At 42.2% G+C, this 26,506-nt stretch overlaps 1 protein-coding gene across 1 annotated transcript; it reads right to left on the bottom strand.

The window, feature by feature from the left end:
* Window positions 1–1,777: 1,777 nt before the first annotated feature.
* FNDC7 (fibronectin type III domain containing 7) lies at window positions 1,778–24,675 on the bottom strand. The gene is made up of 13 exons (XM_032654350.1): window positions 24,593–24,675; window positions 24,068–24,086; window positions 20,047–20,301; window positions 18,674–18,934; window positions 16,395–16,652; window positions 15,509–15,763; window positions 13,608–13,865; window positions 12,793–13,047; window positions 11,241–11,495; window positions 9,390–9,650; window positions 5,683–5,712; window positions 1,982–2,049; window positions 1,778–1,889 (listed from the first exon to the last, which is right to left on the bottom strand). Exons 1-12 carry the CDS (start codon window positions 24,653–24,655, stop codon window positions 2,018–2,020), a joined length of 2,202 nt encoding a protein of 733 aa, XP_032510241.1. The 5' UTR covers window positions 24,656–24,675; the 3' UTR covers window positions 1,778–1,889; window positions 1,982–2,017.
* Between the last annotated feature and the right edge of the window lie 1,831 nt (window positions 24,676–26,506).

The raw sequence follows: 26,506 nt of genomic DNA, 5'->3' as shown, positions 1-26,506 counted from the left end.
TCTTTCCTCACATGCCACAGCCCTCTATCTTCTGTTAAGTTAATTAAACAAGGAGGCCATTAGACTGAGGTCGTTCTCATACCTTAGCGGCCTTCCTAAGCAAACAAAAACCTAAGTCTGTAAGGGTCTTGAGGTTAAGAAATCAAAATCTAAGGACAACCAATCACAAACAGCCAACTAGGGTTTCCCAAATAAGGCAACCACTATAGCTATATAGCTATTGGCCATAGCTTTAGAGCTAATCAAATAATATCCTTGCTTTGCTTCTGCCTCTTCTCAATAAAAGCCCCATCACCACCAACACCCGCCCCCAGCACCTGTCAGTGGAGCGCTCCTAACCATTTCTGTTTTGGTGCTGCTGAATTTGAATCAATTTCTGCTCAAATGAACTCTTAAAATTTTTAATATGCCTCAGTTTATCTTTTAACAGGTCTCAGCTTCCCATCATTGAAATGTTGCTTCAAGGAAGAACTCACCAAGGCAAGCCTTTTAAGGTTCCCAAACCTGGCTGCATGTCAGAATCACTTGGTGAGTTTGTTAAAAATATACATTCCCAGGCCTGGTCCCAAACCTGCTGGGTTAGAAACTCCATGGGTGGTACCCGGAAATCTATATTAGGTAATGGGTTCCCCAATTGATGTCGATACACCTAGCCTGACTCCTGTTCAGACACTGGTATTTAGGAACAAAAGTGAACTAAAACTTGGCCCTCCTCTGTGTGTGCTCTCTGATACAGCAAATTCCATTTTTCGGGATCCGTGTCTTCGTCTATGTCCTTTTCAAGTGCAGTTGCTCTGGGGAGTATCTCTCATCAGTCTTATACAGAAAGGGAAAGCAGACATAGAAAAGGAAGTGTGCTGCTCCCTCCTAGTGTACCTGAAGCCTAATTCCACGCTCCAGTTCCCTCTGGGCAGAGTTTTATGGCTGTTCCTAACAACAGACGTTCGTAGTTCCACAGCTATGCTTCTGGGGAGTAAACACTTTAGTTACGTGTGTGTTACACAAGTCCTACTTGCACTATCTTTTAATAAGGTTACTGGCACTTGAAGGACAAAATTATTTTAGGTACAACAGATTTATATTATATATCATTGCCTTTTCTCTCCAAAGATTAAAAAAAAAGCAGTTAGAGTGTAACCGGGGGCTACAGCCAGCAAGACTGATGGTCCTTCCCTATGTCACTCTGCCACCATTTGAGGCTCTGGTTCTGGCTGTCCCTCCGTCTGAAATCTTTGCTCATTCAAAAACATGACCACAGTCCTTCCAGCAACAGGCCAACAGCTCTGCTTTCCCAGACACACAGAGGTCTCATCACACAATGCTTTGGCTTGGTGAAGGCTGCAAGTGGCTCAGCTTCCTCCTAACTTGAGCTGAGGGTGTTTGTTACTACAGGTGGCCCTGGCAGCTGCTGCTATCCAACCTTGGCCAAAGTCCTGGTGGAGGTTCGTCTTGGGTGAGCGCTGTCTTATGTGTGGTGGCTTGATTTCGACTTCTCTGGGGGTGGACGTGTCCAACCCTTGAATGGCCAGAGGGCCACAGGGCAAGTGCTGGGGTCGATGAAATGCTTATGAAGTGGGTGTGCTGAAGTCCGTAGTATGTCTGAATGTGAAATAAAGAATTTCTGCTAAGCAGAACTTTCACATTTCCAGGACTTTCCCAGTGTGCTGGCTCACTCTGGCAGCCTTCCAGAGGACTTTCTGGATTCATTTCTCTACTGAGTTCTCTCCGCAGCTGATCTTGAACTCCCATGCAGGTGAGGTCACACCTTCCTGCAGGAAATGGAGCTAGAGTGGTTCTCTAAAGGCCAAAAGGGCTTGTCCTATCCTAGAGGCATTTTGTATTCTAATAGATCTTTTCCATCTCTAATCACACTAACAATTGAGGAAACTCTGAAAAAGATATGGAAAGAATTTTTTTAAAGCAAAGCAAAATAAAAAAAACTTTGCCTTTGAATCATACCATTTCAATTTAAATTACTCACTAGTCAAGTCTCTTTTTTTATCCATGGTTCACTATGTCACACCGCATTTCTCTTCCCTCTGTAAATCACTGAAAAGGCAAAGAAGGGAAGAAGCCACGAAATGCATTAAATTTGCAGACATTTTCTTAAATTAAAAAGCCCTTAAATGTCTCTGAGGTTCAGATTACCATTTTAATTTGAAATGCTATTTTTGCAGCACTTCACAGCAAATAAACAAAATTAAGAGAATCTGAACTGTTCAAAGGGCAAGAAGAAACTGACCAGCAGGTTCTAACTAAGCAGGTATTCTCTCTCCTGCTTGATGAAATGAATCCTCCCCAAGAGTCTCTTTGAGCTCAGATTACTGACCCAGGACAAAGAACTTTCCTCTCCACCCCCAGGCCTTTTATTAATTGAGCTTACTTTGGGCCTGTCATTGTGTCCAACAATGTATACTTCCTTTAATCTTCATAACATCTTATGAGGAGTTTTTTCCAATTTTCAGATGAGGAAACCTATACTTAGAATTGAAGCAAGTTGCCTCAGGGTAAGGGATGGTGGTCAGATTTGAATCCAGATCTGTCTCTTAAAAAAAATCCATTCATGCTGTTGAAAAGCTTTAGAATAATCCAAGAGTAAAGCAAGACCAAAACTCTTAGACAAAAAGATTCCCAAGGCTTCTCTTAGCGTATCTGGAGGCCCCATGTCAGCCAGGGACCTAATCTGACTACTCCTGTGTATAGAGAGGAGAAATGCTGAAATTGGAAACAATTTAGAATCTCTCCCTTAATACAGTGAATTCTGTATGATGTAGAGGCCCCCATATACTCATTTTTTGAGAGTCTTGCAGGATTTCTACAAGGATCTCCTTAAAGAGAGGGTCAGATCTCTTCAGGTTGAAGACTGAAATTGCTAAGGAAGGGAGAAGCAACGATCAGGGCCAGCCCAGAGGGACAGAGGAAGGGGACAGTAGTGACCTAGAGCAGTGCTTCTCAAACTTGGAGAGTCAGAATCACCTGGGAACCTGACAGAAACACGAAGGCCCAGGTCTTACCCACGTCAGCAGGCCTAGTTCTCTACATCCTTTATCAGCTCTCCAAGAGATTCTGATGCACACCAGAGTTTGAACACTACTGTCTAAGCAGTGATCCTCAAACTTGAACATGCATGTGAATCATCTGGGGATTTAGTAAATCTGGGTGGGGCCTGAGATTGTACGTTTTGAACAAACGTTCTGGTGAGGCTGATGAATAGCAAGGTCTAAGAGTGGTGGTTTTCAAACATTTAAAAAAAAAAAGTATTGCGACTCTTTCTCTAACAAAATCTTAGGTAAGGGATTTCCCCGGAGGTCCAGTGGTTAGGACTCTGTGCTCCCAATGCAGGGGGCACGGGTTCAATACCTGGTTGGGGAACTAATATCCCGCATGCAGCATGGCGCGGCCAACAACAACGACAAAACAAAATCTTAGGGAAGACCAGAATACAATACACCACTCCTCACCTCTTAGGGGCCCCCAAGACACTTCTACTACCCCTTTATGGCTCAGGGGAAACACTAATTTAAAATGGCCATAATACTGGAAATAGTTTCCAAGAATGCAGACCCAGGCCCATGTACATTTCACTGAAGACCAGGGGCTTATGGTCATTAGTACTTTGGGAGTTTTTTAAAGTAATTGTTTATAATTTAGAACTTTCCTCACAGTTTTTTTTTTAACACCTTTATTGGAGTATAATTGCTTTACAGTGTTGTGTTAGTTTCTGCTGTATAACAAAGTGAAATCAAAAAGAGAAAAACAAAAACCGTATGCTAACACAGTTTGTTTTTAATAAGCCAGGTCTGTTTCCCTGTAGTCACTGGAAACAGAAACTCTTTAAAAATTAATAGGGATTATTCTTATTTCAGACCTGCAGGTGGGGCAAGAATTAGAAAGCATGAGTCCTGCTGTGCTCAGAGAAGTAGTAGACTGGGAGAGAAAATAGAGAACAGGCAGCGCAGAGAAGCACGTGTCCTACCAGTGGAAGGAAGTTTCGGAGGGGAGCTGGCCCAGGCTGGGAGGCTGTCTGGTGGGCTTTACTGGTAGGAAGGCTTCATTTCCACTCACACTCTGAAGCCAGCCATGTCTATGTGTATGTGTATGTGTGTTTACATGTCCCGTCTGAACTTTGGGGTTGATAATATTCCCTGGGGGTTTTCCTACAACCCCAAATCAAGCAGGCCTCCTAGAAGATCCCTCGTAAAGCAGTACATGCTACTTACTGGGTCAGCACACACAGCTCTGTGTGGTCATCTCCGTGGCCCCAGCCAAGAGTAGCCTCTGTGGGGCACCCCGAATAGCCTAGACAGGATCAGCCATGAGCACACCTGAGTGGCAGTGAGGGTTATCTTTACTCCAGCTGCCCTTTCAGCACCCCTTTTCCTCTGCTGGCCATGTCCACCCATGCAAACTGAAAGCAGACATCCTAGCTCTCTGCAGGCTGTTAACAGAGTCCAACAGCTGACTACTAAAAGTGAGGTTAGGGACTTCCCTGGTGGCACAGTGGTTAAGAATCCACCTGTCAATGCAGGGGACATGGGTTCGAGCCCTGGTCTGGGAAGATCCCACATGCCGCAGAGCAACTAAGCCCGTGTGCCACAACTACTGAGCCCACGTGCCACAGCTACTGAAGCCCGGGCGCCTAGAGCCTGGGTTCCGCAACAAGAGAAGCCACCGCAATGAGAAGCCCGCGCACCGCAACGAAGAGTAGCCCCCCCTCACCACAGCTAGAGAAAGCTTGTGTGCAGCAACGAAGACCCAACGCAGCCAAAAATTAATTTAAAAAAAAAAAAGTGAGGTCAGACCAGCAGTATTGGCATCGCCAGCATCACCCGGACCTTGTTTGTAGTGCAAAGTCTCAGATCTTTCCTACACCTACCAAATCAGAATCTGGTTTTAACAAGGCCCCAGGTGATTCGGATGCACAATAAGGTCTGCAAAGGTCTGCTCTAAAGCAGCAGTTCTCAGCTTTGGCTACACTTTAGAATCACCCAAAGAGCTTTTAGAAACCCTGATGCCCAGACTTTACCCCAAACCCATTAAATCAGATTTTCTGGGGATAGAGCCCAGGCATCAATTACTCTTAAGCTCTCAAAGTGACTCAGTGTATAGCAGGGTTGGAAACCACTCTCTGAAGTGAGAGATGAAGCGGCTGCCTCTCTGAAACATATTTACATTTTCCTGTGGGGCCCTGGAAGACTGAAAAAATTTCAGAATCCAAAGGAGTTCATCTCCACTGGTGGAATCTGAGGGGAGACAATCTAATAGGGGAGAAAATGTTATGGGAGAGGAGAGCAAGGACCCCTCGCATCACAGAAAGAAAGCATTTGCCTTTCTAATTGAAGTCAGCTTTCTTTTTAATATTAAGGGCTGCATGAGCCTTTGTTTTTTTTTTAATTTATTTTTATTTATTTTGGCTGTACCAGGTCTTAGTTGCAGCACACAGGATCTTTGTTGCAGCACACAGGATATTTGTTGCGGCATGAGGGCTTCATTGCAGCATGCACGCAGGATCTAGTTCCCCCACCAGGGATCAAACCTGGGCTCCCTGCATTGGGAGTGCAGAGTCTTACCCACTGAGCCACCAGGGAAGTTCCTGAAGAGTCAGCTTTGATCCTGACTTAAGTCACCTTAAAGAGCAACAAAAAAATTCCTTTCTATAGTATCCATGAGAAAATGACTTACCCATTCCAAGTGTACTTCCAGAGCAGGTTACTGTAATAAATAAAAACACAAGCATTTAAAATATATTTATTGATGTATTTGAGATGGTGTAGATATAATTTAAGAAAGAATAATAGGAAAGTGAACCAAAGAATGAGTAAGAATCAGCTTAGGGGATAAGAGAAGGAGATACCTGCTAACAGTATGAACTTGGACAAGTTACCTGACTTTTCTGTGCCTCAGTTTATCTGTTAAGTGGTAAGAATAAGAATGCCAGCCTCAGACTTCCCTGGTGGAGCAGTGGTTAAGAATCCGCCTGCCAGTGCAGGGGACATGGGTTCGAGCGCTGGTCTGGGAAGATCCCACATGCCGCGGAGCAACTAAGCCCGTGCGCCACAACTACTGAGCCTGTGCTCTAGAGCCCACGAGCCACAACTACTGAAGCTCACGAACCTAGAGCCCATGCTCTGCAACAAGAGAAGCCACTGTAATGAGAAGCCCGCTCACCGCAACAAAGAGTAGCCCCTGCTCGCCGCAACTAGAGAAAGCCCACACACAGCAACGAAGACCCAATGCAGCCAAATAAATAAATTAATTAAAAAAAATAACCTCATAGGGTTGTTATAAGGGTCAACTGAGTTAATACATGTAAAGCCCCACATGCCGCGGAGCAACTAAGCCCGTGCGCCACAACTACTGAGCCTGTGCTCTAGAGCCCACGAGCCACAACTACCGAAGCTCGCACACCTAGAGCCCATGCTCCGCAACAAGAGAAGCCACCGTAATGAGAAGCCCGCTCACCGCAACAAAGAGTAGCCCCTGCTCGCCGCAACTAGAGAAAGCCCACACACAGCAACGAAGACCCAATGCAGCCAAATAAATAAATTAATTAAAAAAAATAACCTCATAGGGTTGTTATAAGGGTCAACTGAGTTAATACATGTAAAGCCCTTAGAATAGTGTCTGGCACACAGCACTCAATAAATATTAGTCATTATTATCAATTACAGTATCATCCTAATTACAGGATTAAGGCACCATTGATATTGGAGAAAAAACACACACACACATACACACACACACACTAAAAAACAAAATCAAAAACCTTCCCCCAGATGCATGGTTTTTACTAGGGAGACAGAGCAAAGGTAGATTCCTTAACTTGAGTCTAGACACCCAACCCTTACTAAAGTGAAATGGCTACAGGCTTGGGATAACACCCCACCAAAGGTATTAGAGTTCCAACTAACAAACTATCAGAGGAATGACTCTTTAAGGGTTGAATTGTGAGTATGAAGTAGGAGAAAGAACAGACTTCCATCACTCACTTACTGGCTGTATAATCATAGACAAACACATATGCTCTTTTATTCATTCTTTTTTAAATTTAAAATGTATTGGGCAACAGTTACATGCAAAGTACTGAGAGTCCAAGAGATTATCGTTTAGCAGAAATAACACACATTCAACTCACAGTAATATGGTGTGGTGAAGATAAGAGTGAGGTGGAGTCATAAAGGAGGGAAACGAACTCAGACTATGAGAACTGGAGAAGACTTCAGAGAGGAGGGAGAGTTTGGGCTGGTGGAGTTCCCTTGGTTGAGGTGGGGTGGAAATCCAGGCAAAGAGAGGAGTGCTGCATTACCTCAGAAACATGATGTGCCATGGTATGTGTGTGTGCCACGGGCAGATGTGTGTGAATTGTTCCATGTGACTAGAGAATGGAGTCTTCTCAGGAGAGATGTTGCAGAATGAACCTAGAATTGTACTGTCCAATACAGCAGCCACTTACCACATGTAGCTATGAGCATTCCAAATGTGGCTACTCTGAACTGAGATGTGCTGTATTAAATAAATGCACACAAGATTTTGAAGACTTAGTATAGAAAAAATATATAAAATTTTTATATTGATTCCATGTTGAAAAGTAGAATATTTTGGATTAAAATTAACTAAAATATACTATTAAATTAATTGCACCTATTTCTTTTTACCTTTTTAACATGGCTACTAGAAAATTTAAATTTTCCACACTTGCATTAAATTTCTATTGGATAGTGCAGGTGCAGAAAGACAGATGGGGGACAGATTGTAAGGGACCTTAAATGCCATGCTCAGAGGATTGAATTTTATTCTATGGGGCAATAGAAAATTTCTGAGGATTTTGAGGCATGAAAGAAAGATAGTTGGGTCAGTGTCCTAGAATGACAACTCTAGCAATAGTATGAAGACTGGCAAGAGGGCAGGAGGACAGGTCTGGTGTAGTAGCATAGGGGAGAGGTAGTAAGACCCTGAAATATTGAAGTAGCTACAGGAATGAAGAGAAGAAGTTGGAAACCATTTAGAAACCATCATGGAGTGAACAGGACAGGGCTGGGAGACTACTAAAACATGGAGGGTGAGGGAGAGGGAAGCTGACTCCTGGGTTTTCAGCTTGAGTACTTGAAACAAGGATGACAGAAGATCAAAAACTGCAGAAGATCAGAAATTCCTTTTAGCCTTGAGGAGTTGAAATGCCTGGGTCTTATCTCTAAGTAGATATAACACATTTGCATATGGATTTAGGGGTTAGAAGAAGAGAAGGGTTGTAGGTAGAGATTTGGGAGCCTCTGAGTCTCAGTTTGTTCATTTATATATTGGAGATAATAAAATCTGTTGAACCTACCTCATAGAGCTATTTTGAGCATTCAGTGAAATATTGAATATGAAAACGCTTGATAAATTTCAAAACATTATGCAAATATAGTGAAGTATTGTTGTTGACCTGTAGGCTCTTCTTCCTAAGAGCTCATCCTCAGCCCAGCAACCTATTCCTGGCCCTTCCCATAGGGCCATGCTTTGGGCCAGCTTGTCCTCTGGACAAGATAATGAAAAAGCAAGGAATCAGAGCATGACAACCAAGGACAGCAAGAACACCCCCTGAAGAGGACCTGGTCTCATTCCATCACCAGAAGCCATCTTGAACCTTCTTGTCACCAACCCATAATTGGAAATTTTAGATTCTGGTTATTAGTAAAGTTTCTGAGCCAATATTTATTCCTCTTCTTGTGTTCACCTGCAAAGTTCTAGGGCTTCATCATCTCTTCATTTTATTTTGTTTTAGAAATATATGAAAAATACATGACTATGCCCTGGGCAAGGTAGCAGAACGTGTTGGAATACAGAGCAGGGGAATTGCTAATGTTTTTCTGCCAGCTCTGGTGAGATGGCAGTGGCTGACATTCGTGTATTTTGTGATCACAGACTGTCTGCCCACTCATATTTCCAAACCTAGCTTATGATTTATAAATTTGTTTTTTTCTGATCCTCCAACTCTCCCTCAGTCATAAGTCTGAATCTGTGCAAATAAAGGTTCAAGTCTCTTATTTCAAACATTTAGGTTGTTTGTCATGATCTCTAACGCTATGTTACAAACCTATCCCCAAATCTCAAAGCAGAAAATCATTTTAAATCTGCTTTACTGTTTAAGCAGCAAGCATCTGGTCCTTTTTCTGAAGGAGAAAAGAGAGAGAGGGAGGAGAGGAGTGTCTTCAAATCAAGTAATAATAAAGCATCACAATTCCAAAGAAGCTTGGGGTCCCCAGTAGCCAGAATCTGCCTGCAGGAGGTACACAATGTCATGCCCTCTTTGACCTTCCTACATAGCAAATAAGTGTGATTGTTCTGAGTCTTAATTCACAGATTGAGTTGAGGGCTAGTTTTAAATAAAGGGTCATAATTTGTCCTACCTGAATATATTTTTTTTGGACAGAAAGTAAGCTTCAGTCCTGTCTCAGCAACTGGGGAGACCATCACGGTATATACATCCCCGCAGGGTATCTCGGTGATATCACAGAAACTGAGGCCAGCGCTTGGGGCACACGTGAAAATGCCTTTGGAACCATAGAGGTCAGTGCTGTAATTGGCAGAGCCCCTGGAGGCCTGCCAGTGGATCCGGATGCCATTAGGGACCAGCCTATATAATTTCACCCCCAAAGGGCAGCAGGAACCTGAAGGATAAAACAAACAAAAACAAACACATCACTATTCCACCATCACCACAAACCTGGCCTTTGTTACTATGGGGAAACAACATAAGTAGCCTACTCAATAATAAAGGATTAGAGCAAGATTTGAGGGAGTATTCAAGTTCCTTCTGTGGTGGGTCACATGATTAGAAATCCATGTGTGAGCGTGAGGTGGGGCATGAGTTTTTAATAGAGAACAATGGTGAGGCCAAAAAGTCCACGCTTGGCAGATATGTATTGTATATGACTCAAACTTTATGAGTCAAATGCACAGAATTCTTGTCAAGATCTTTCATAATGCCCTATTTTCATATGATTTTAGTGGGATTCAATTTAAATATAATTAAGTGCATTCAGCATTAACTGAAAAGACCTATTTTGCTGAGCTGAGTAGCATGACTCCTGTCGCTGGTCCACTCTTCACGCATGCTAGCTGACTGGGTACTTTTCCTTTCTCTTTTCCTGAATACCTTGAGCAGGCCACATATTAGGTGTCAAATGGTGGATTCCTCAGTAACTAAAATAAAAATGCTATTGTATAATAATAAAAAATTCAGTTACAGATAGACTTCTTTGATTTATTCTTTAAAAAAAAAAAAAGGTTTTTTAGGTGTGAAGGTAAGCAATGGGCCATATTTCCAGAACTGGATATCAAGGTGAAAAATTAGGCAGCAAACCTAATGAAAGCTAATAGGCCAAAAGGAATGATAATCCAGCTTATGTATGTGTAGCACATTTTAAGTGCTTTCATATCATGATCATTACTATTTCTCTTACCAATGAGGAAATGGAATCAGAGAATAAGATAACGCGGTGCGGCTTAAGAAGCCAGGTCTTTAAACTCCTAGTTGAAGACTCACTCTACTACCTTGGGATGCCAAAATTATATTTCAACTCTCCCACCCCATGCCTCGGGGCAGATACAGCTAACTGGTCATCGTACTCTCTCCCATTAAGCCTGAGAAGCATCCTTAGAAGATTTTTTCAAAACGGTTCTCCAAGCAGACACTTCCGTGGACTAGAATTACACCAGAGAAATCTTATTTGCTAACCCTGTACCACTCCCTACTTCTCCCACTATTTCCTAGTGGCTTGGTCTTTGTGAAGAGCAAGATGCAGTACTGTGTTCTGTTAACCTGTTGAAATAAGAAACCATAGAAGAAGCTGGAGTGGTTTAGAAGGGTGAGGTAGTAGCATAATAAGAAGAAGAAAGAAAAATTCAAGCCAAATAGAATGTGTGATCTAAATGCTTTCTGAAAACTCTGCCAGACTGAGTTACTCTGTGCTGAAGGTAGCTGGGTCATATAAAAACCTATCCTTCTTTCAGAAAAAGTACACCTGAACCTTGTTACCAGGGGAGTTAATTCACCAACTACTAACAGAAGCCTCTGAACCTCTGAGGTCCTAAGTCAAGAGGAAAACTGTAAACATTTGAGAAAGTAATCTGAACTTACCATGCAAGCTTGGTGGAGATGCAGCATCTTTTAAAATGAGATGGAAAGGCTATGTCTGGATCTATAATAGTCAAAGTCCTTGTTGCTACTCTAGAGCTAGAGGTTAGAATTCACTTACTCGAGGAATAACTTTGGTAGCCACAGTCCGCAGTCAACCCAGTGGCACTAATTGCTTTTAATGCCACTGTGTAATTGATGCCGCATGTGACGCATCCCAGGAGGCAGTGGTTTTGATGGGTGTGACACTTAGACTGTCCAGTGTGTGACTCCAGAGCTGTCACATAGGTTTGGGCGCCGGTCCCAACAGTCCAGCTCACGTTGATTACCGATTGTGTGACCTGAGTTACTGTCAGACTGGCTGGGCAGCACGGCACTTAAATGAGGAAAGAGAAAAAAATTGGGGATTTATTTCCAGTGAGGGTTATTTGTGAAAACTAACAAAGTATGGTATTTTGCCTGTGTCTCATTCAAGATCCTAAATTTCTCAAACCTTCAACTGTTAATCAAAACGTCCTTAATAACTGTAAATGGAATATAACCTTTAAAAATTGTGAATCACTATATTGTAACTTCTATAACATTGTACCTCAACTATACTTCAATAAAAGGATAAATTTTAAAAAACTTTAAAAATTTTCTTTTGTTAAGTAAAATCTCATTCCCTCTGATACGTTATTTGACATCACTGTATATAGCAGGTGCTTTCCCCAAGAACGCAGCGCAATAACTGGCTATGGGTAATGTGAGATTCTCCCCAATTTTTTTCAGAATAAGAAAGAAACCCTTTGTTGTTCTCCAACTTTAACAATTCCAACTGCAAATTTTAAAGCAATGGTTGCATTCACCTTTTCTCCCAATATATCTTAACGTTTGCAATGAAATGTATTTTGCCTTTCTCATGCATTTCATAGTACATAGCTGATATAAAAGCTCAAAATATTCTTAGCCACCTAAGACTACCACAACCAATTCTCAACTTTTCAAAGATCCATTACACAGGATATAGAATATCTGGAAACTTCCTGCGTATTTGGCATTGTCTCTGTTATGCTGCTCTTTACATTTCAACTTATCGAGTCTAAAGTGCCATCTATCGTTGTATATAAGAGAAAATAATGTCCAAAGGCTTTAATTTGCTAAATTTCATTCACACACAATGCTATGAAGCAATAACAGCTTTCGTTTATCATGCTCTTACTGTGCATCGGGCACTCTAAGTGCTCGGCAGCATAAATAACGTAATGTTCACAGCCACCCGATAAAGCCATTATCCCCTTCTAGCAATTAGGAAACTGAAACTCAGAAATCAGTTTTTAGAGAAAGATTTGAAAGGGCTGAACTAAAGAAATAAATAATAAACTAGCTCACTTGGTCACTTGTTAGTTGTTTTGGTAGATTGTGTCATGGGGGAATACGAATTCAAATAAATGTTTTTGCAGAGTCAATGTATTCCTCCTTCGATGTTGGCATTTGAATATATTAGAGCCTTCAGATGATACTTTTACAGAACCTGTGTGAAAGTTTTCTAAGACTGGGGCTCTTTGAAAGGCCTCTCTGAGTTTAAGGTATTTCTATCACACTTAGGGTAAATCAAATAAGAAAGTTCATGTCCTAAAACAATTCCTAAGGACCCCATTGAAGTTGAGGTTCAGGCTGTGGTTGCTACATACCCGTTTCTAAGGGCACACTGTAGCTGGGCAGGCTCCGTCCTGCTGGTGTTTCAGCCACAGCGGTGACGGAGAACACTGAGCCGCAGGGCAAGCCCCACAAGGTGCAGGACTCTCCCGTGCTGCTGCACCGGTGCAGCCCTTTCTCTCCCTGGGCAGTCACCGTGTAAGTGGCCTCATCATTAGTGGATCGCCAGTACACGTTAATCATGGAAAAGGCATCCTTCGAAACATTTTTGATTTCAGGACTGCAAGGAGCTAAGAGATTTTAGATTATGAATTGGAACAGTCAGAATCAAAAATATCACACGTGCCATTTGGTCTAAAACTGACCTTTCCCACCCCATATGAGATCATTACTTTCGACCATACCATGCACATAGGGCAAATTCATAGAGCCTTTGTGTGGAAACCTTGTTGACATTGACATATGGTATTGGGTTCCCATAGCGTCGGACTAATTAGAAAATGTTAAGGAGCCATTTGAACTCCAATAGCGAATGTAATTAGGACAAACATTTGTGGTCTTAACCTTCATGGTGTGAATACAGGCAGGCGCCCCAAAGGTAGGAGGAAGTGAATGGCTGAGGTAATCTCTAGCAAAACCTTCCACTCTCCCCATAGTCTCCTATTTCTGTTTTGTCCTCTTTCCCTCTTCCACCTTCTCTTCTGCATCTCCTTAGTAAGACAGGGGCTCTCAGGGTCACCACAACAGGGTGGCTAATGGCAGTTAGCCTTTTCACCGAATGCCCTTCCTGAGGGACATAGCTGGGGGGAGCCGTTCAGAATCAATGAATGAAATCTTTCCTGTATCATACCTGTGGTTATAAATCGGGAAGTACACGGTGTATTGCTGCCCCGGACTTCACTGAAGGAATACACCGTGATGTTGTACTTGGTGTCACACTCTAGAGCAGAAAGGGTGCAAGCCGGAACAGTGTCATTGCATTCAACCACGCTGAACCCATCTACAGCCTTGGTTTCATAAAGTTCGGCACCACGGACAGGAGACCAGACGATCTCTACTCTGTCACTAGACACCAACACAGGGTTAATGTCGCCAGGACAACAGGGGGCTGAAAGCAGGAACAGAGAGAGAGTGGAGGTCAGTACAGGAGCCATGCTGTCAGAGTGGCATTGAGTCCTGGCGTCTCTGTGCCCAGAGCCTCTGCACTACCATCCTAAGTCACTGCAACAATCTCCCACAGGTCTGTCCAGCTCCAATCCTGGCCTAACACCCACTACGTAGAGGGTAAATTCTCCATGCATGACATTCAAGCTTATTACAAACTCTACCCAGTCGATATGTCCAGCTGCCCCTCCCCATCCCCTGCCTCACCAGACCCCTCAATTCCCACACGCGCTTTTATTTCCCTATGCCTCAAAGATTGTGTTCGTGCTACTGGAATGAGGTTCCCTTCTTCTGCCTGACAAAATCATGTTTAGTTTAACTTTAGATCCTATCAGTCTTTCCAGACACTAAACTAGATAAAACTAGGGGGTGGAGGAGGGGAAGAAGCATTGTATTAGTAGATTTTAGAAGAGGCCCTACGCTACCTCACAGACAAATTCTGACAAGTGTCTAACTCACATGGGGTTTCTCTGGAATGCTCTTGCCCCACCTACATTCCACCATCCTTAAAGGCTTCTACCAGAGGCCACTCCCTCCGGTAGACCCTCCTGTGCTCTTGAGACCTTATTGATAGCCTCTGACTCTAAATTCCAAAAGCACCTATTATTTGATTCCTTCATCTTGGTAAAAATGTAGGGGCCTAGGTTCGATCCCTGGTCAGGGAACTAGATTCCACAAGAATGCCACAACTAAGAGTTCACATGTCACAACTAAGGAGCCCTCCTGCTGCAACTAAGACCAGGCGCAACCAAATAAATAAATATTAAAAATGTATTCCAGCTAGTATTATTATTTATATAGTTATATTATTCTTGTTTGTCAATATAATTAATTTTGTCACTCACTCCATTCATTCTTTAAAAATCGAGCATCTCCCATATGCCAGTCATACTATGATAAGCATTCAGGATGAGAGATAAATAAAATACAATCCCTGCCCTTTGAAGACCCAAGCCTAGTGGAGAATAATAGTAACAATAATAATGATGTTAATAAAAATATTTGCATTGTGCTTTTCTCATATACAAAGACCTTTTCATACTCATGTTCTCATTATTATTTGTCCCGTTTTGCAGTAGCAGATACTAAGGAACTTAGCAAGGTAGACATCATTATTCCCATTTTGCAAATGAGTTGGTGGTCAAGTTAGGACTTAAACCCAGGTGTCCTACTCCAAAGCCCTCCACACCTTGTAGAATCTTTGCCATTGCATCCCTGTTTTCTGGGCTTGCGGAAAGAGTGAACTCTGAGACCTAAGGATCACCTCCCCTTCAGCCTTCAGCACAGGGCTGAACACTGAGTAGATCTTGGTGGAGGGTTCAACTTTTCAGAGCAAGCTTGAATAAAAACATTCTTTCCCTTCTTTTCACTCCTAAACCTTTCATTCTTATTAAGCTTGAGTCCACGAAGTCCAAATTCCCTAGTCTGGAAAGGATGTGAAAGAAGAGATTCACTTTCCATTCTTGGCCCTAGAATGGCTCCCAGGTGGTCTAGGTAAGTCAATAAGTGCAATGGATGATCCATTCTGCTGCTGAGTTTCGTGAACTCAGAACTCAACTCCCTTTACAAGCATCAAGTGCAACTCACCTGTGGTATAATTAAACACATCACCCAAAGGACTCTGTCCTGCCTTGTTATAGGCAAAAACACTAATAAAGTACGTGAAGCCACACTCAGATAAGAAATTGCACTGGGTGAGGGAGGTGTTGCAGTGTACTTCCAAGCCATCGTCATTCTTCACAAAGGCCACATAGTAATCACCCAGATGCACGCTGGACCAAACCACAGACAGGTGGCCAGGGGGATCTTCTTGGATTGTCACCCTTCCAGGTGCACAAGCAACTAGGAAATGATAAATAATAAACAGTTGTGAGAGTACTGCAAGAGATTTTCTTTGCATCTTTCTATGCAAGTAGCTCTTCACTAAATGTTAGTTCTCATCCCCCAAACACACAGATATTTCTAAATTGAAGCATAGACCTCCACATATGTATGTCTTTATCTCTTTGATGAGAATGAAAGTGGGAAGATATCGAAACACATATTCCAAACTATAGACATTCCATCTTTATCTTAAAAAAATAGCTCCTACCAGGCCTAGGTCTGTGAAACATGATGTAAATAAGAGACCACTATCTGTACTGCACAGCTAGAGTTGTGTATCACTCAAACTGGATCCTAGAATATTTACAACTTTACAAATGCAAAAGAAAATAAACTAATTAGTGAAAGATCTGGAATAGGAACCAGGTTTTCTAATTTTCGGTGTTTTTTCCAATGCACGAGATCTGGTTTCACTATCAACATTATTCAAACTCATCAGAAAGTCCAACTCAACACTTTCATTTAGAACAGGCTTTCATTTTTGCTTGTTCTAGAGTGTTCTGGAACATTGTCATGTGATTATTTGTTTCCCTAATGGTAGTCACTTTGGCTTACCAACCCCCCAGTGATCTCACTCTCGTTTACATACCAGTTCTCAGGGTCACTGCTGAAATTGATCTGCTAGATCCGGCATCATTAGTTGCTAAAACTGATATCAGGTACTCGGTTCCACACTGGAGAGAGGAGATGGTGCAGGAACTGAAAGTCGTACTACAGCTCAGCCTGGAAGAGTCACTCAAAGCCATCACGGTATAGTTGAAAGCTCCTTCTGTTGGTGCCCATGAAACATATGCCTTCAGAGAACCACTATCAAAAGAGACTTGAATGTTGGCAGGAGCACGAGGACCTACATTTTTGAGAAACAATTAAGATTTTTGCAGTAACCTCAAGAACCCAAGTAAGATTTGCCCTAACAATATTGCAGAGCTTGGAGGATGGAGTACTCCAATCATATGATACTTGCAAGTGTACAAAGCATAAAATTGGGATTTAGGGTACCTGAGAACTGGTAACACATCTCCCATTAACTATGCAAACTCATAACTAGCTATATGACTTAGGCCATGTTATTTAATCTTTTTGTTATTTATTCATTTATTTTTCTCATCTGTAAAACAGATCCTAGCACATAGAGGTACTAAACAAATATCTTGAATAAATGAATGAGTGAACGCACAATTTGATAAGTGATAGAAATAATTAAATGAAATTATAAATGTGAAGGGCTAAGAGGGCCATGTGGGTATGTTATCAAGTGGTAGGTCAAATATTCTCCTATAGATTGATAAAGTTAAACAGATTAGTTTCAACAACATTCCTTCTTTACTTTTGACACGTGCTAAGACATGTAAGAGCTTTTAGGTCACAGCTGTTTACAGAAGAGAAGACTTTCTATTCTAAATCAAAGGGAAAAAAGGAAAGTATCAAGTGTGATGGTCACACAGGAAGGCAGTTTTTTAGCATCTCCAAAACGATTTCCTCTGCATTCTTAGAAATATGCCTTCCTTTCAGCAGGCTTATCTGCCTAAAAAAGCTTGAGGCCCTCAATAAATGTTTGTGGAGAGAAAGAATGAGTGAATGTCTTGGAAGAGGCCCAGAGAGACTAGTTTGTCACAGACATCCTGACTCACCAGGCCCATCATAGATCACCTTAGGGCCACCTTGCTCTGATTTCTACCTGGAGAAGTAATATAAAAGGCAAACCCTTCACTTCTCCCTACATTTCTGCTTCGGCCTATAGACAATGGGGCTTCCACTCCCCTCCAAAGTAGGAACTGTTGGAGAGAACATTTCTGGTTTCTTTCCACTTTATCCTTGGTCCTCCCCAAGAGATGAAACAGCTATTCTGGTTGGTGAGTCCGGCATCTCCTAGGCCATATTGTCAGAGGATGACTCACTCTGCCTCAAGAGAAGGAAAAATCTCTCTCCTTCCCTCTCTCTCCATCTCATTCTTTTGGCTCAGAGCAGCAGCTCAGTTTGGGCATCTAGTTATCATGTAGTAGGATGCCCCCCGGTCAGGTATCCCTGCAATGGGGATTGTGAGAACACACACCATGCATCAGCTTCTCAGCCTATAGCTGGAGGAGAGGTGGTGGGAAGCCCCTCGTTTACCTCAGGCCCAAACTGAGGACTTTGGGAAATATATCTGAAATATTGATTCCCACCACAGCACAAAATGCCATAACAGGAAGTTTGCTTTTTTTGTTGCTGTGCCTCCAGAGCAATGCCAGCTGAAAGTGGGGACACACTCATTAAATGTCTGCTGAATAAATTCTTGTTTGGCCCAGTTCTTTTTGTCTCTACTCCTGGTCTGAACCTATGAAGGGACAAGGGGTGACTGGTAAACCTAATAAGAATTATCTCCTACTGTGTGATATTGAACATGTAAGCTGAAAATAAGTTGGCTCTGGGTGGGTGGTGCCATGCTCTGTGCGCTCTGAGCAGCATTTCTTTTTTTTTTTTTTTTTGCGGTACGCGGGCCTCTCACTGTTGTGGCCCCTCCCGTTGCGGATCACAGGCTCTGGACGCGCAGGCTCAGCGGCCATGGCTCACGGGCCCAGCCGCTCCGCAGCATGTGGGATCTTCCCGGACTGGGGCACGAACCCGTGTCCCCTGCATCGGCAGGCAGACTCTCAACCACTGCGCCACCAGGGAAGCCCTGAGCAGCATTTCTTTACACATGCCGTAAGCATTTAAACCACCGAGGAGGAATTATCAAGACACTATAAATAAGCTCATAATAAATTTAAATAGCTGCTGCCAGCTGCTCTGTACTTATCACTTAATGCTGCTCTCAGTGACTGCAATGCACAGCCATTCTCATTAATCAAAAAGGAGAAGGTTGGGACTGAGCTGCGAAGTCCTTACCTGTTCTCTGATTGCAGGTGGAGTCATCCCCAGGTGTTCCGCTGGCATTCCACGCATAGGCCTTTATGGTGTAGAGAGTCCCAGCGTCTAAACTGGTGAATGTCAAGGAGGTGTTGGTGGTATTTTCTTTCCATATTCTCCCCAAACCATTAGCTCGCATAATGGACACAGAAAATCCAGTTGCCATATATACGGTTTCCCACTGCACAAGAATAGAGTCTGGACTTGGAGAGCTTACTTGTAGAATTGGTGCAGCCAGCACTACAAAGACAAAAACCTGTGCATTTGTGTTATGAAAGTGCAAGAGAGGCTAATTCAAATTTAGGAATAGGTAATTTGAGGTTGATTATCCATATTACGAAAAAATTATTTACTTTGCAATAGGATTCATGACAGAGTTCCATTAAACAATTGTTATTTAAATGTGTATTAATTACAGATGACTCAGCAGAGGAAGGGGGAACAGAGAAATTCTAATATTAGGCATACCTTCAACTGGAAGTTGGTACGAAATTAGATAAAACCTCCCTGTAATCATAATATAAATCAATGGGGGGAATGATAGTTTATACTATTTTAACATGCACACAACCTTTCAGAAACACGCTGAGGTACAACTTCATCCAATCAATTTAAGTCATGCTGATGACAAACGCTAAATAGTTTTATTTCCAACAAGTCAAAGTGCAGCAAAATCACTTCTATGTGTTCTTTATTCCACATGGTCTTTATGGATAATTGAGGTTAAAAACAGAAATCCCTGGGCTTCCCTGGTGGTGCAGTGGTTGAGAATCCACCTGCCAATTCAGGGGACACGGGTTCGATCCCTGGTCCGGGAAGATCACACATGCTGCGGAGCAGCTAAGCCCGTGTGCCACAACTACTGAGAGTGCACTCTAGAGCCCGCGAGCCACAACCACTGAGACCGTGCGCCACAACTACTGAAGCCCGCGCACGCTAGTGCCCACGCTCTGCAATGAGAAGCCTGTGCACCGCAACGGAGAGTAGCCCACGCTCTCCACAACTAGAGAAAGCCCGCGCACAGCAATAAAGACTCAATGAGGCCAAAAATAAATAAATAAATTTATAAAACAAACAAAATGAAACAGAAATCCCTTTTTCAGAGATTTAAAAGCACGGATGCTTTTAAAGATACCCAGAAATGGGTTTTATTTTCCAAAGCATCTGGAATTTACATACCACCTCCTCCACAGACATTTGAATTCCAAAAAAAAGTCACTTGGTGGCTTTCACTTCTGGGCCTTGAATCATAGACATTCACATGACACAGAATTACATCATGCATTTGCATCCTCAGTATAATTGATCCACGTCACAAGCAATTGCTCAACAGAGGATGAGCATCCAGCTACCTGTCTTTGCCTGTTTTGGAGGCGATGCCTGGCTTCTCCCAGCAGGACTGATGGATCTGATGGTGATTTGGTACAAGGTTGCAGCCTTCAGGCCTGTCACAGTGCCTGGGGAACTGGCCACCACTGTTTCAATGACAGCGTTCCCGTCTCTGGCCGTGAGGAGGTAACCGGTGGCCCCTGGCACTGTAGCCCATTCCACAGTGATACTGTTGCTGATTTTTGAATATGCCTGATCGATAGTGGGTATTTTGGGAGCTGAAAGAGATTTTGAAGGTGTACATTAGCTAGGATACCTGTAAGGATTACTTCTTTCATCATTTTACTTTCAAACTAAGTCATTCTCATGTCATCCTTCAGACATAAACCTTGCCCCTGTTTTCCAGATTAAGAAACAAACAAACAAACAAAAAACAGAGGAAAAGTAAGGCAAAGCTACTCTCCAGAAGAGAGCAAGAAAGCTCAAACCTCCCATTCAGGAATGGGACTTCAAAGAGGTTTTTCCCAGTTGCCTCCGGGATAATTTGCACTTTTTGTACTTTTAAAAGAGTTAACTAAGAGTAGGGAGTGATTTGGGAGAAGAACTCTGAGGGGAGGGAGAGAGAAACTGAGGGCTCCCATTCTGGAGGCTAATCCAGTCTGGCGTTCTGTGAATCCCCAGGCATGCTTTGTCACGGGCCTCCCTTCCCTGCCCCACCTCTATGCGACGTCTCCAGCAAGGGTCCACCTTCATACCCCACCTCTGTCGAGGCTGTGATTTCCACCCACGCACCTTGCACATTTTCCAAGTGGCATTTAATCTAATGGAGGAAGGGGGAGAATTGAGTTCTTTGCTTTATAATTGAGCATACTGTCTTTAATATTATCAGAGTGTAACAATTTTTAGATTCTTCTATATAAAATAAAAATAAACTTTATTCTCTCCTTCTCTATCAAAACATCTGCTCCAGCCTAAGAATGAAATGCCGGGGTCCCTCCTCACCTGGGCCTGGCCATGGTTTGCCAGGAGGCCATGAATGCTTATGTCATGAGTTTACACAAGGCATTCCTATACTTTAGGCATGCGGTAGAAGATACAACGTGGTAATCAGATTTACTACTCTGCAAAACTCCACGGACTCAAAAATGCCCTGGGTGTAGGAGGTCCAAGTAGAAGAAAAGGTCAAACAAAAATATCTGGGTTTTAGGTTTGAAGCTGGCAACTGGTCTTTTATATTTATTGTACTGCAGTTGCTGGGTAAAATCACTATATGCCAAGGTCAAAACTAAAGTGCAAAACAAAACTCTAGGGCAAAGAGGAGAAGTAAATACCGTCCAAATGTGTGATTTGCCAGTATCAACTCCCTCCCTCCAACAGTCCCTAACCTGCAAAACGTGATACAGACAACTTCTCTTTCTGTACCCATAGCCCAGAAAGTTGGCTTTGGCAGCATCTCAGAAATAACCACGCTGCAAGAATGAACAAAGAGTCCACTGTGCACTGGCCAGACGTTCCTTGAACATCACCCAGGACTGTCTCCTTTGCCATCAAAAGAAAACTATGATGGTTATAAATGCTGGGCAAAAGTTGCAGGGGCTCATCTTAGCCATTTGCCAGCAGAAGCTGACTCTGTGGGAAGCGCCTATGTCCCCTCCCTGTTGTAGGATAGAAAGCCCCCGCAGGGGTCTCACATTTATCCCTCCTACACACTCATCCCTTTTCTGCTCCCCACGTTATTTGTTCTCTGTTAATACCTTCTTTCCTCTAACTTTGCGGTGTCTCTCAATCCCTGCTGCTTCCTTTGTCCCCATTGTTCATCTTATCTCCTGTTAGCTGGTCCTGCTCATTGAAATGGACGAATTTCCTGGATAAATGACAACCAAACTAGAGATTGTCGTGACAGTGCCTTCATGGAGTGGCTTGAAAGGCATCTAAAAGGCTGGCATGACACCGGCTATCTCCCCACAGGCCTGTCAAGGGGCCTGAGGACTCCACAAAATTTGTTGTATGGAATTGAGCTGGGAGGGGCACATTTGCCCAGCATAGTAGTACATGAAGCCAGTATCAGCAGGATGAAACGCGGGGTTTCATGATGGGAAAATAGCAAAGGATTTGGATTTCAGAATGCTGGGTTTGAGCCCTGGCTCTGCCATTTACTTCTGTCTGTGAACACGTACAAGTGATTTAACCTCTTCTAGTCTCAGTTTTCTTCCTTGAGTATATGGAATATTAATAATTCCTACATCTTTGAGTTTACTTTGAAATGTAAAATACTTACATCTTAAGATGGTAAAGATTAAGTAAAATAGTGAATGTAAGGGCACATTGAAAGGTAGGAAGGGTTAGTGTGTGTGTGTGTGTGTGTGTGTGTGTGTGTGTGTGTCTGTGTGAACCACGACGAGCAATTTTGGGGTTTGGAAAAGCCAGACTGCATGGCACTGCCATGGAGGGGTTGCTGCCAGGGAAGGTGGGATTATGGAGACTCTGGGGTAAGCATGGGTTGGAGAGACAGATTGCCTGTTTACACATGGTTCTAGAGCAGGATCTGACCAGTAACAGCAATGAAAAAAGATCAACACCTCTGTACTATGTTTCCCTTAAAGAGATGAGAAGATTGAGCAGGACGTGTAAGTCTCCATAAATTAGCAGCAGTTCTTCACTCTTTCTTTGTTCTGTATTTGGCCCGCTTACTGCACTGATGAAAGAGAAAAATTTATTCCTTAGATTTGCAATCAACCACTCTGATTAGTCAAAAATGAAACCCTTTGAGTCACAGTATCTGTGCATTCTACCAACTCAGAGATCTAAATTAGACCACGTGGCCCCAGTGGCCAGACACAGATAAACAGCCGATGCCAGAGCCCAAAAAGAATCAGAATACACTCACCCCAAATGAAACCTCCTATACAGTATCAATAAAACACATCACATCTATTGAAAAGACAGGATGAATCAATTAACAGCATCACCGGTATATCAGTCTGCCCCTTTCTTTTTCCCGAATAGTGTGGATAACGTGGGACTAAAAAGAGGCCTGTTCTGAGGGCTCAGTGTGTCCTGTGGTCCTGGGACCCTCTAAGAGACAGCAGAACTAGATTTTATCCAATCGAAGGGCCACTGATTTTTTAAAAATCACTTTGTTTATGGCCAAATAGTCCTTCTCACAGCTTCCTGGTCAATCCTGAAGGTGTCTCAAGAATAAGTGAGTAAGAATAAAGCATGAAATTATAATTTTTAAAAACCTATTGTATAAGCACAGATTTTATGGCTCAGCCAAAAATCTATACCAAACATTTTAATTGCCTTATTTACAATTCCTTTTCTGTGGTATATACAAAGTAATAAATAATTTTTGTTCTTATTTGTGCTGAATTACTAAGAGATTTTATTGGTGATATAATTGATATTATATGGTTCCTTCAGATAATCTAAATTCCATTGAACATAAGTTTCCATTCTAGGGACTTAAATTTCTAGAATGTATGAGCCAGGAGAGGCCTGTAGAGAAATTATCCTTGCCTTCAGTCATTTTTTCAAGAAAAATGGTGATAAAATCTCTTAAAATAAAGCCTTTTTCCACCTCTGGGTTTTAAGGATGCAATATTAGAAGTATAAAATCTTTTTTATTAGAGAATCTAATCTTTTTATTAGAGAATCTTTTATTAGAGAATTTTGATCAAAACTGTTTCTAGTTTTCTCCTCTAATTCCTTAGAAGACAAATTAGGCTCTTTACTAAAATTTTGTTTCTTTGACTGGAATGATGATCATTGTAATACTTTACTGATGGTTAACCATGTTTGAGAAAAATCTATGACTGCATGACTCTATACATCTCAGTACTCAAGAAGAATATCTTATGAGGATGTATCTTTAAATTTTGATCCATGTATTTGTCTTACCAGTTACACTCACAGTGTGAGTGCTCAGAAAATGTTGAATATTTTTCCTGGTATAGCCTTTATATTTCAGGGTAGCCCAGGAATTAACAATGGAAATTAAAATCAAATATGGGGAGGGTAAACTTGCATTTCAGAGAATGTTACCTGTTTTTGTTGAAGCAACCTGAAAAAAGGAAAGTTTAGAATATTAGAACCATAAAGAAAAACACCATTTGGGGAAATGTAAAACCTAAATCAGAGCAGTAATATACTTAGCACAACATGTTTATACATAGTGTGAGAAATCTTCCAATCCACACACAGTATTTATTTGTACAAATTATTTTCCAACACTCAAATCTACCACAATCCTAAATAAAATTGAGAGGATGGAGAGAGATCACATTACTGTTTCATTTTTCTCCCTGAATCTGCCTATTGAACTAAGTCAGTAGCTGCTGATGGATTTTTCAGAAATCTTTGTTCTTAAAACATAATGATATTCTTGTTTTCTTTCACTAGTAAATTGCATTAAATTTCAAACGCACAAACATATACAATCTTGGTATGCCTCCAAAGTATTTTGATTTCCATCTCCCCACCCCTGAGGCCCTCAAAAAAGAGAAAGATATTGAATGTATCTTTCTTTCTCCCTAAATAGTTGCAGGTAGGTCGGAATGGTGAACTCACCATATTAAGGCAGATAAGACTGAATCCAATCACAGACAAACATTTCACCTGTCCACCAGCCATCCTGTTGGACTGAGCACTCACATGGCACACAACAAAGTGGGCAGGGTCCTCTTTGGTCCCTGGGTGGGCAGCACTGTTTGTCGCTGGGATGTGGGGCTGTGATTCTGGGAACAGACCCCGGGAAGTAGCTCCTCCCCTTCTGTGTGGAGCTGACCTGTAACGAGGGGCACCTGGAGACTGGCAGGTACAGGTATTGCAAAGACTGAAAAAAAAGAAGAGAGTGGAAGAAAGCTATGCCAAGCGGGTCAAAATGCTACTGTAACATGGGTTTCAAGGTGATGTGTAGAATGCTCCCCTTTTCTATTAAAAATTCTTTTCTAAATAAAAATTTTATGAAGCTGTATAGAAATTATTGACATAGTGAAATGATCCTTTTAAACTTGGGGATCCTGACCAGTTTTCTTTTTCCTTTTTCACCTTTATTTGTTGTTCTTATTGTTGTTTCAGTACAAAGTGATTGGTTCTGCTGTCGGCTGGTGTGGAGGTATTGGGGACATGTTGTTTAAGGGTAGAAACTTAAAACCAGTAGATAAAAAGTTCTGGGAATCTAACGTACAACATAGTGATTATAGTTAACAATATCATACTATAAACTTCAAAGTTGCTAAGAGACTAAATCTTAACTGTTCTCAACAAAAAAAAGAAATGATAATTATGTGATGCGATAGAGATGTTAGCTAATGCTACTGTAGTAATCATATTACAATATATAAATGTATCAAAGTAACACGTGTACACCTCAAACTTATGCCTCAAACTTGACAGTGTTATGTGTCAGTTACATTCAAGAAGGAAGGAAGGCAGGAAGGAAGGAAGGAAGGAAGGGAGGAAGGGAGGGAGGGGGAAAGGAGGAAAGAAAGGGAAAGGGCAGCAGCATGTCCCTGTGCTGAGAAAGACAATGGGAGGTCCTTAATGAGCACATTAAATCCATCCATCCCCAGTACCTCCCTGCCATTTACAAAAGGGATTACAAAAGTGGGGAGGAAGCATTTGTTCATTATCTGAATTATTGTAATGGTTTCATGTGTGTATACATATGTCAAAACATTGAGTTTATATTATAAATATGTGCAGTTTATGGTATGTCAGTTTTACACCACTGAAGTTGTTTAAAAAAATCAGTCTAACTCAGCGCTCTAAGATCTTTCTACTAAACCACTCTGTCTTCTATGAGTTGACTACTATAAATTCAAGGCATTTTCATTTGTGCATTTAACAAGTGTATACGGAGTACCTACTGTATACCAGGCATTGTTCTGGACACTGGGGGTATAAACATAAGCAAACCAGAGCTCTGTGCTCATGGAACACACACTCTAGCAGAGGAAGGCCAAAAGAAGCAGCTAACGTTAGAACTATCTAATGTCAGGTGTTGCTAAATGTCATGAAGAAAAATAAAGCAGAGCAACAGGAGAGAATATTGATGGATAGAGTTTAGTTTGTGTACCATGGTCACAGAGGACTTCTCCAGCAATGAGGTGCTTGAGCATGGGCATCAGGGAAGTGAGGATGAGTCCCTTGGAAACCTAGGAAAAGAGCATGCCAGACAGAGGGAAGAGGGAGGCCTAGCTGAGTTTAGCTGAGTCTTTCTCAGGCTTGCCCTTAGCTAAGAGCTGCCTTGCTCAAAGTCACAACCTCTTCCCTAGGGTGTCCACATCTAAAGACTGGGAGATGAACAAATATAGTTTCGCCTTGCCTGATTTCAGGAGGGGAGAGCTGAATGGTGCACTATGGCATCTACCAGGGTCGGGGGAGGGTGAGACTAGAGAGGCACCTAGGGAGCAAAATTTTAAGGAGGCCCCACTCTCAGGTTCACACAAACCCAGAGTTCCAGAGGTTTACGGTCGTGGA

The sequence above is a fragment of the Phocoena sinus genome, chromosome 1, assembly GCF_008692025.1.
Source record: "Phocoena sinus isolate mPhoSin1 chromosome 1, mPhoSin1.pri, whole genome shotgun sequence".
NCBI lineage: Eukaryota > Metazoa > Chordata > Mammalia > Artiodactyla > Phocoenidae > Phocoena > Phocoena sinus.
This window is presented reverse-complemented; position numbering and strand designations above follow the sequence as displayed.